We start from the raw sequence: 10,258 nt of genomic DNA, 5'->3' as shown, positions 1-10,258 counted from the left end.
TATATATTAAATCTTCTTTTCATCTTTAGTCTCTTATCTCTATATATTTGACATTCATTATTTTTTATCTTTATTATTATGACTAGCATGTTGACAGTCACTATCGTGTTTGTCAACTCGTTTTCCTATCATTTATAATGTATAGTTTGAATGTCATAAATGTCAAACATAATATTTTGTGTTAAATATTTGTAATTTATAGTTAAATTTATTTGATTGATGTAATGTTCTACATTAAAGACTGATAGTCATAATGTAAGAATAAAAAATAATTAACCAAATAATATGAGCATATATTAGGTAGAGAGAAACATTAGGTTATATATAATTTTTTTTTGTAAAAATTAGAAAATAGTAAAGGCAAAATAGGGAGAACCACAAATTACATCATGGTGAGTGGTTATTTTAGGTTTTCCCTTTATAAGTAACTAGTGCGTCGACCGGCACTTTGTGTCTGTCGACCCGTATTCTTATTGCAATATACAAACTTAAAGAAAAATGTTGATTTAAGAAGATAAAAATCATTATATGATTATTAGATGTTAGTATTGTGTAGAAGTTTTTATTAGTTATTAAGGAGAGAGCTTAAAAATGATAAAAATGGAATATTAAAATTATGTCATGCATGGTAGTTACCACTTGTTTTGGCTTTATTAATAATATAGAAATATAGATATAGAAGTATAGATATAAATATAAATAGTATAGATATAAATGTATAAATATAGATGTTGTAAAAAAAAACTCTCTCATGTCACATGTCACTTTCTCCTTCCCTCATGTCACATGTTATTTTCTCCTTCCCTCATGCCACATGTCACTTTCTTCTTCCCTCATGCCACATGTCACTTTCTCCTTACATTATTTCCTTCATGACACATGTTACCTCATCCTCACATATTTTTCTTCCTACTTTTTATGTATTATATATTTTATATGCTAATAATAATTTAATATTAATTAGTGATTAGTTCATGTCGCTACCCCACTAAAATTGAGTGTTTACAACATCTATGTTTTGTTATGTTAAAAAGTAATAGTCATTGAACATTAGATGAAATTGAAATCATTTTTCACATTCAAATTATTTCTTTACATTAATATATCTATATAATTTAATGTTTACCATTAATCTAAGAATAATTGTACTTTTTCACCTCATCAAAGTTTTTTGACATTTTTCGCACTGAATTTTAATATTACAGTTCAGATTCTTTGAATTTTAATTTTTCTCTATTAACAACATAATAAAAAAAATCCCTTATGCCACATGTCAATTTCTCCTTACATTTTTTCCTTCGTGTCACATGTCACCTCTTCCTCACATTTTTTCCTTCTAACTTTTTATATATTTTATATGATATATTTTATATGTTAATAATAATTTAATACTAATTGTAGCAAAATTCAAATTAAAAATTTTCAATTTATTTTTCTTATGTACTTAAACATGCAAATACACAAGTAAGATGTATATTATTAATAATATGAATTTATGGGTAATATGTGTGTTTTAACTATGCGAATGCATGGGTAACATGTGTTTTCTTAGTAATGCGAATGTACGGGTAACATGTGTGTTTTTAGCCATGCGAATGCACGGGTCACATGTATTTAATTACTATCATTATATTATTTAATTAAAAGATAACAATGGTATATATATTCATGAAAAATATATGTATTTTAATTAGTAATATAAAAAATCAATTATTAGAGTTTTTTTTTATTATTTTGACTAAATTTATCAGAAAAAATATCTGTCATATCCTAACTTAGTGTGTTTTTAATTTATGAGTTATTTTCATACAATGATTATTAGCTAAAACATTATCAAATAAATAACATTTAATTATGCAATATTTGAATGCTAAAAATATATTCAAATATTTATACACAATGAACATTAATCTAAAATAAAACATAAGCATTTAAGAGATATGCTAAAAAATCCTTATGACTTTATATGATACTTATAAACGTAATCACACAAAAATTTGATACAAAAATAACTCCTTATATTTATAATTTTATAGAGAGAATATAGAGGTGAGATATTATCCAATACAATTTGAATTTTATTTATTGAGTTATTTAAGAATCAAATATTTTCTATAATCACACTTTCAACAAATAAATGCTTATACAAACACATTTATAATTGTTAATATTCTACATATACACTCAAAAATCAATGTTAATATTGCACCTATATGAATGAGAAATATAATGTTTCAATACATGATTTATTGAATTATAAAGTATATGTATATTATATTTGCATTATACATAAACAAAGAAGCGACACTCGTGCAAGTGCACGAGTACACTGCTAGTTTTAAATTAAAATGAAAAATCAAACTCTTAACAATTACATAAGGATCTTCCCTTATGAAAATATAAAATTATCATATATTCATAAGAAAATTTAATTCATTATTACAACAGAAAAATAAAATTGACAAACATTATAAATAAAATATTATTTTGATACATTTTTAGATGACTAAATTAAAACTTAAAAAACAATGTTTAAATCTAAACAATAAATTGTTAAAGATTACTAACAAAACATTAGTCTAATGATAGAAGGTTTCATTAAATACTCAAAATAACCTGTCAAAATTTTGATTCATATGAGACATTTATTGATAGAGTTAAGTACACACTTAAAAATATATTAATTTTTTACTGGAATGAACCGGACCAACTTGGTATTTGTTTGAAAATCAATTCGTTATTTAGCTCGATAAACTTGGTTCATGAACCAAATGAGCTGAACTTAAGCTAGAAATTTAGCTCGTTAAATAAACGAGCCGAACTTGAATTAGATATAATTCGACTCGTTAGGTTCATGAGCTAGCTCGATATATATATATATACATATATATTGATATAAACTAATTTTTATATTTATTATGACTCATACATTAGTTTTTATATTTATTGTTATTATATATATAAAAAAGATTATATATATATATATATATATATAACTTTTGAAATATTTTTCAAATTTTAAATAATTATTTGAGTTGTCAAAATGAATCATTCGAACTAACTCATATTGAACTCGAGTTGAATTTCGAGTTGAGCCAATCCTTATCAAGCTAATCAATCCTTATTAAATTGAACCGAACTGAACTATTCAACTGGTGTACTCCCAACCAAACTGTCTCTAAAAAGTGTGAGAAACAGTAATGTAATGTGTTGACAGTGGAAACATAAAACACACTTCGCATCTCACTCTTCCACTCTCGAACTAAAAAAATAACTCATATTGAACTCGAGTCGAATTTCGAGTTGAGCCAATGTAATGTGTTGACAGTGGAAACATAAAACACACTTCGCATCTCACTCTTCCACTCTCGAACTCCAACAACATAGTATTCACACACAAACTTCTCTCTTCAACTTCATTCATCAATAACTTCAATGACACTTTTCCTTTTCCATTCTCATTAATCCTTCACACTTTTTCATTCAATGGATCCACTCCCTATGATCAACGACACCTCCGCCAATACGCCGCCGTTTCACTTATCCGAGATCTGGCAGTTTCCCGCGACAGGGGTGTCGGGTATAAGTGACAACGGGTTAGGGCTTAGAACGTCGTCGTTTGGACACGGGTTGGGTCAGTTCGGTGATTTTGGACCGACCCGTCATGTGTCGGGTAATGACCCGATTAATTTGGAGCATAGAGCGATAATTCTAAACAGGAAGAGACGCGACTCTGAGGAGGAATCTGCTAAGGTCGTTTCCACCAGCAATGGCGGTGGTGTCAGTGCCATGGTATAAATTTTTTTATGATTTATTTGTTTTGATTTATTGCAATTTGGTAATATAACAAAGAAAAGAGAATAAGTTATCTCCTCGTACATAGATAAGTTATCTCCTTCGGCAGACAGTAAAATTATTATTTAATCATTTTATGTAGAAACATATCTAAAAACTAGAAAAATACGAGGATAATCTATTCTCTAGAGAAAATGGAACTAATAGCAACAAAAAAAAACGTTGGTGAAATTTGAGTTTTTTAGTTTTTGTTGATAGTGTGCGTTTGGGTGAAGTGTTTATGACATGAGAATTTGTTACCTTCCTAAGCTCTTTTTAGCTTATAAACTTATTAGCTTATTTCAATAAGTTGCTCAGAAGAGCTTTTAGGAGGGTGATAAACTATCTTCAGCTTTTTTGAACACTTGCTTAAGTGCTTATATATGTCCAAATAAGCTATTCATAAGTTCTTCTAAACGTGTGGTTATTAGAATTTGTTTGTGAAGTATGAACATTGGTGAATTTGTATGAAATTGCGTTGTGCAGAGTGATGGTGGTGATGGGAAACGGGCGAAGACAACAGGGAGCAACATAAATGAGAGTGGAAAAGGTGAAACAGAAACCAGTTCAGGAAAGCATGCGGAGCAAGAACAAACTACACCCGAGCCTCCTCTTAAACAAGATTACATCCATGTTAGAGCTAGAAGGGGTCAAGCTACTGATAGCCACAGTCTTGCAGAAAGAGTAATTCATGTGTTCCCTTCTTTTGTTTATACCAATACCCCTTTATTTCTGTCTGTTATGCAATTTGTTATATTGTTGTTTTTTCATATACATTTTGTTTGTGATTTTTCCTGCAATTCCTAGTTCGCTGTCGTTTGAACATTACCAGGGCTGTTGTTTGCGGGTGTCCAATTAGTTTGGGATTTTTTTAATTAAAAATTCATATATGATATAAATATGCTTGTTTTGTTGAGCTTTTGGAATTTGGAGTCCCACTTTTTAAGGCTTTTACTTAGAATGTTTAGCACATAGATGTTTATATCAAAAATGCTTTTGGAGAGTCACTTTATTGTACACCAACTTTGGGGTCCTATTTTGATAGCAACCACTCCTGATCCTAAATTTTCATAAGAAAAAGATACTTATTTGTTTATCTATTTTGTAAAGACAATTTTATTGTACCTATGTGATATTTGTCTTGTGGAATTTCCCAGAAAAAGTTGGTTTAAGGAAAATGAAGTTGTTATATTACTAGTTTCTTTATGGAAATTTATAAGAAATATGGAATAATTGGATCTTTTGTAATATGAATTATTGACTTAGTTTCCTAATTGAAGTGTTTGTGGACCCTGTTGGACAGGCTAGAAGAGAAAAGATCAGTGAAAGGATGAAAATTCTTCAGGATCTAGTCCCTGGTTGTAATAAGGTATTTTTTCCCTGTCTGTTGAATTTTACTTCAGCTCTCATATGTATGACTTATAAATCACTATAAGACAAACAAGCTTTAAGGAAGAAAAAAGTTACTTCTCAAATGATAGGAAAAGAACGAAGTCATCTTTGAATATGACCTCACTGAAATTCACTCCTCGGTGTTGTTGTTATGTGCTCTGTTTTGTGGGAAATTATAATTTGAGGTACTTTCTTTGATTCAGGTTATTGGGAAAGCATTAGTCCTTGATGAGATAATTAATTATATCCAATCTCTTCAGCGCCAAGTAGAGGTACACATACTTTTCTGATGATGGAATATGTGTCAATTATATTCTGTCAGACTTATATTTGTTCTGTAGTTGATATTAAGCTTTGTAATGTTACTTTGTGTGAAGTTCTTGTCAATGAAGCTTGAAGCAGTAAATTCAAGAATGACCCCTGGCATTGAAGTATTTCCTCCTAAAGATGTAAGTATTTAAAATCCTTTGATTTTATATTGAACCTCTATTTAATCTGAACACCTTGAAAGTTTTTCCCCATCTATTTTAAATTTGTACACATTTTGACAAATCATGAATTACCTGTTAATCCTGTCGGAGTCGAAGCTTCTATGTAGACTATTTGTGTCACAAACTCAACTTTTTTAAATACAAAGGGCTTTATTACCTAAAAATTCATCATATAAAGAAAGAGAGAGATGATAGTGAAGGTGTGTTGATATTAGCACTCTAGGTGTTGTATTTTCTTATCTTCTCACTTAAAAAAAGAACAATTGGAGACCTCATGACCATATATTGGATTGGTTATTTTAACTGCACATGTTTATTTACTATGTACTTCTCAATCTTCAAAGGCTTCCTTCCAAAAAATATGAGATGCTTCTAGGTTGCTTTTCAGAACTGGATAATTATGTGAAAATTGATACATAAATGTATTTGATTATAGATGATAATAGCAGTTAAGAAACATTCTTCCATGTAAAAAAGAAGTAAATTAGGAAGTAAAGCTTGAAACCGCTGCTGAAATTAAAATCCGGTGCCAAAATGATTGGCGTAGTTCAGTTTTCATTCTTGTAGCATAATCTTCAGCCTGATTAAAACATCAACTTTTTTTTCCAGTTTCATCAGCAAACATTTGACACAACCGGCATACCATTCACTTCACAAACAACAAGAGAGTATAGCCGGGGCTCATCACCAGAGTGGTTACATATGCAGGTAGGTGGTTTCGAAAGAACAAAGTAGTATATGAAATCCCTTCACTTGGTAATAAATGCATATAGGAGCAATAGTCTCTTCTTCAGAGCTCCCATAAATCATACACTCAACGTGTTAAATCCAATTGACACCTCATTCCCATTTTCTACACAAGGCATGGAGCTTTATTTGTTTCCACGGAACTACTTCAGGTAGTGTTTGCAATTTGCACTTGCTATTGTGTTGGAAAATGAATTCATTTACCCAATATGTAGCTAAGTGGACTTTATATGCTGATACTCCCCATAACTCTTAAAATGATTATTATTCTTGTAAAAGAATGTTGCTTGTCCTGAATACATAATACATATTGTGTAATAGTCTCAACATTGTTGTTTGTTTGTGAAGGTATGTTGAATAAAGCAAGCCTATGTGATTTTGTTAATTCGTTTAGTTTAATCCCTTTGGGAGCATAAAAAGTTCTAAATGGGAAATGCTTTGTACAATGATGTCAATTAATTATTGTCTGCTTACTATGACATAGGATTCATTAGACACGCTGTTACCTATTTAGGGAACTATATGTGCTGGCCACCAAGTTGCGTCGTGCTTATAACAGGCGTAACTAGGAAGACACATTTTAAAGCTTACTCTAATTAACAATATTTGTTTGGTCGAAAGCTGTTCTTTTGGTTGATTTGATGAAGTACTTTACCCATAAGATGGGTTTCTTCAATTTGATGACTTATCATATGTGGCTAGATTAACAAGTTTTCACATTTCATTGAATACATTGAGCAAGTGTCTCGAAAAATGAAATGTTCTACAAAAATATTGAACAGAAACCATGTAAAAGGTTTACTTTTCCCAAGAAACCATATCTATATGATGAGCAGTGGTCCAACCTAAAGCAAAACAAACATAGTATGATTTTGGTTTTCCATTTTTTTCTTCTTTTTGATTTTAGTCCATGTTAATGATGTATCAATATCACAATTGACCATTTTATCAATTAGTGTGACATATGAACATGTTGGGACTAGCCATATAATAATTATGGATTAACCAAAATTTTACAATATATAAGAATCAAAACTCAAACAAATAAATCATAGTGACTAAAATCAAAGTTGAATATATTTTCTGAGACCAAAAACAGCCAATGTTATTTGGTCTCTGCATTTGATGCACACATGAAGTATGAAAATGGTAAACAAAAGCTTATTCATTAATGTGGCTATAAGCATACTATTTCCAAATGGGCAAACTAGTCTAATCCCTCATGATAAGGTGTGGCAACATTTTTCATGAACAAACTGAAACTCAGTGAGTGTGACACTGAAGCTAATACCTACAAATAACTGTTACCTGTGTAGGATGCTACAGATTAATCATGCTAGGCATGATTTTAATTATTTATAATCAACATAATCAAATCAATTATGTACCACAAAGAATTCCCACTTCATGTTCCAAACTACCATCAAACTAAATTTACATGGGGCATCTTTTGTTAAAACTTGAATGGAGAGGTCTATGCTACAGCACCAAAGGAATTGCCACCCTGATTGAAGTTATTTCCATTGGACTGGAAGTAAGAAATCGCCGCCCAAATCACACGCAGAAACAAAATTGCAGCAAATACAGTGCCTCCAAGTGTGCAGATGACCTACCGTTCATATTCAATATTTGTTAGCTCCTACTTGATAGTAAAATTTCCAATTATACAGCAAAGAAACTTTGTGAAGGAAATACTGAAATGTGCCAGAACCATAATTCATGCCTCATGTGTTTATTACATGATCACAAATTCATGTGAGTTAGCCTTTTGATATTTCAGCCAACTCTTCTGAAATTGATGTTTTCAATTCATAGTTAAAAGATATTACATCCCAAGAGCAAAACAATAATCATCATCTAACAATAAGTCTATTCCGCCTATAGGCCGCTTACATCCATTATTTATTCATACTTCATAGTAAATCAATGGTGCAGATAAGAGGAGTGAGGAAGGTATGGATTGTGCAAAATAACATTCTAATATAAGAATTCAGCAAAAAAATGATCTTGAAGTATTGCAACAAAAAAAGAGAGAAGCATTCCCCCCTAGAAACTGTAAGGAAAGTATTGTTTGCACGCTTTATTGCAAACCATCTTTACTTCTCTTATTTGCACCTCAGCAAAAGGTTGGACTCAGTAGAATGATCTATTTGTTAAGGTAAACAAATAACTGTAGTGATGGGAAGCAATACCTCAAGAAATGCTTTGACAATTGAAACTGTAGCAAGTAGCAGAGTCCCATCAACTGCAAAAGAAACCTGAATTTCCACATCCACATGGAAATAAATAAGATAAAGCAGTTAAGGATAAGTTCAATTACATGAAATTTCAGAAAAGCAGCGTGCAGCACATTCAAATGCCTCTTTCCCTAATGTCTAGAAACCAAACCAGGCCACAATTGAAGTTTGACTTAATTATACTATCTCTCCGGATACTCAGTTATTGTTACCGAACTGACGAACTCTATTGAAGTTTAAATTAATTATACTATCATCTCTCCGGTTACTCAGTTATTGTTACAGTTACCTTACCCCCATATACCTCATGGAGGTCTGTGTAATAAATTGAACAGAAAATTGTAGCTTCAAGCAAATTTCAACAATCAACAGATTATTGCGATCACTAATTAATAGCCTACAATGAACCATAAATTGGTAGCTACGCCTACAAGTAACTCAGAAGTAAAACAAAATGGAAACCCATGATTGAAAAATACTAGTAATGGATGATACCCTCTTGAATTAAAGGCTTCAAATCCCAAAATAGTGAATATGGAAAAGGGAAACTCACAAGCTGAGGTGAAATTACTCCTGGCAAAACAGAACGAGAGGCCTTTTTGGCCCTCTTAGACAACTTCTTAAACATGCTCTGCAAGAATCTAATAAACAAATCCACACTACTTTCCGTGTCTTCTTCATCACCATCATCTTCTTCAATCACATCATACCCACCAAAAATGCCTCCATCCATCTCATATGCATCACCCCCAGTTGAGTTATTCAGCTTAATAACACATAGACAAACGGTTAACCAAATTTGAAGAGAAAAAAACATAATTTTTACCCCAATTTGTTTGGTAACATATGAAGTAGAAAGATATATGTATATATATACCTTGCCATGGCAATTGGTGATTATGGGATTTGAAGAACGATGGTTGTAGTATAATCTGGAAGGAAAAGATTGTAGAGGAAAAGGAAGATAATTTGCAGAGAATTGGAGAAGGTTGGAGGATGAAAGGTGTGTGAGATTGATAAGTGGTGCTCTGGTTGAAGTAGCTCCTGCCATTTGAGGTTGTTTGGGACAGGATGCATATGAACAACAACCTTAACTTTTTTATGGATTGTTTGTGTAGAAATGGGGGATTATTGGGCTTTTGGGTTTTAAGATTCACATGCTAGAAACTAAAAACTATCAAACTTATAATTTGGGTGTGGATCTTAATACCTGGTGATTTCCCCTCTGAAAATGGGCTTTTCTAATACATTTGTTAACCTATCCTATGTTGTAAGTACATTTTTTTAACAAGATATTTAGTTTATTCCACACAAAAATCATTTATGATAGTAGGAGTGAAAATAGGAATTAAGCTCATCTGCTCTAAACAATACTGAAATATGAAGATAAATATAATTTTTTAATTTTATTTTATTGAAAAATAATATAAAATTATGGTCATTATTTTTTTTATCATGTATTATAATCTCCTTCAAATATTGGACTCTCATGGGAGAAGCCCCACCCTAATAATGGTCACATAAACTTTGTCCGGTCCAATTTACATAACATATAGT

The 10,258-nt window shown here is 31.0% G+C and overlaps 2 protein-coding genes across 7 annotated transcripts; one reads left to right on the top strand and one right to left on the bottom strand.

The window, feature by feature from the left end:
• On the top strand, positions 3,317 to 6,849 carry LOC109349246 (transcription factor BPE-like). 3 transcript variants are annotated; one of them, XM_019589985.1, is made up of 7 exons: positions 3,317 to 3,666; positions 3,757 to 3,792; positions 4,321 to 4,518; positions 5,138 to 5,203; positions 5,430 to 5,498; positions 5,604 to 5,675; positions 6,327 to 6,849. In XM_019589985.1, the coding sequence occupies exons 1-7, from the start codon at positions 3,487 to 3,489 to the stop codon at positions 6,450 to 6,452; spliced, it is 747 nt and encodes a 248-aa protein (XP_019445530.1). In that variant the 5' UTR covers positions 3,317 to 3,486; the 3' UTR covers positions 6,453 to 6,849. The 3 variants fall into 3 exon arrangements, with proteins under 3 accessions (XP_019445530.1, XP_019445529.1, XP_019445528.1); XM_019589984.1 differs by lacking the exon at positions 3,757 to 3,792 and having other exon boundaries at positions 3,317 to 3,753; XM_019589983.1 differs by having other exon boundaries at positions 3,317 to 3,792.
• On the bottom strand, positions 7,514 to 9,817 carry LOC109349245. 4 transcript variants are annotated; one of them, XR_002107934.1, is made up of 5 exons: positions 9,579 to 9,817; positions 9,255 to 9,467; positions 8,657 to 8,722; positions 7,696 to 8,073; positions 7,514 to 7,654 (listed from the first exon to the last, which is right to left on the bottom strand). XR_002107934.1 is itself a non-coding variant. In XM_019589979.1 (4 exons), the coding sequence occupies exons 1-4, from the start codon at positions 9,750 to 9,752 to the stop codon at positions 7,939 to 7,941; spliced, it is 588 nt and encodes a 195-aa protein (XP_019445524.1). In that variant the 5' UTR covers positions 9,753 to 9,817; the 3' UTR covers positions 7,606 to 7,938. The 4 variants fall into 4 exon arrangements, 3 of the variants coding, with proteins under 3 accessions (XP_019445524.1, XP_019445527.1, XP_019445526.1); XM_019589979.1 differs by having other exon boundaries at positions 7,606 to 8,073; XM_019589982.1 differs by having other exon boundaries at positions 7,606 to 8,073; positions 9,255 to 9,465; positions 9,586 to 9,814.

This window comes from Lupinus angustifolius, chromosome LG06 (genome assembly GCF_001865875.1).
Source record: "Lupinus angustifolius cultivar Tanjil chromosome LG06, LupAngTanjil_v1.0, whole genome shotgun sequence".
NCBI lineage: Eukaryota > Viridiplantae > Streptophyta > Magnoliopsida > Fabales > Fabaceae > Lupinus > Lupinus angustifolius.
Note: the sequence above shows the minus strand (reverse complement) of the source record. Positions and strands in the feature narration are given on the sequence as shown.

Coding starts and splice junctions, on each gene's coding strand:
- LOC109349246 (XM_019589983.1), top strand. CDS start 3,487: ATGGATCCACTCCCTATGATCAACGACACCTCCGCCAATACGCCGCCG. Junction 3,793..4,320: donor GCGGTGGTGTCAGTGCCATG/GTATAAATTTTT, acceptor TGCGTTGTGCAG/AGTGATGGTGGTGATGGGAA. Junction 4,519..5,137: donor GCCACAGTCTTGCAGAAAGA/GTAATTCATGTG, acceptor CCTGTTGGACAG/GCTAGAAGAGAAAAGATCAG.
- LOC109349245 (XM_019589979.1), bottom strand. CDS start 9,752: ATGGCAGGAGCTACTTCAACCAGAGCACCACTTATCAATCTCACACAC. Junction 8,723..9,254: donor GAGTAATTTCACCTCAGCTT/GTGAGTTTCCCT, acceptor GTGGAAATTCAG/GTTTCTTTTGCAGTTGATGG. Junction 8,074..8,656: donor TTGTCAAAGCATTTCTTGAG/GTATTGCTTCCC, acceptor TATGAACGGTAG/GTCATCTGCACACTTGGAGG.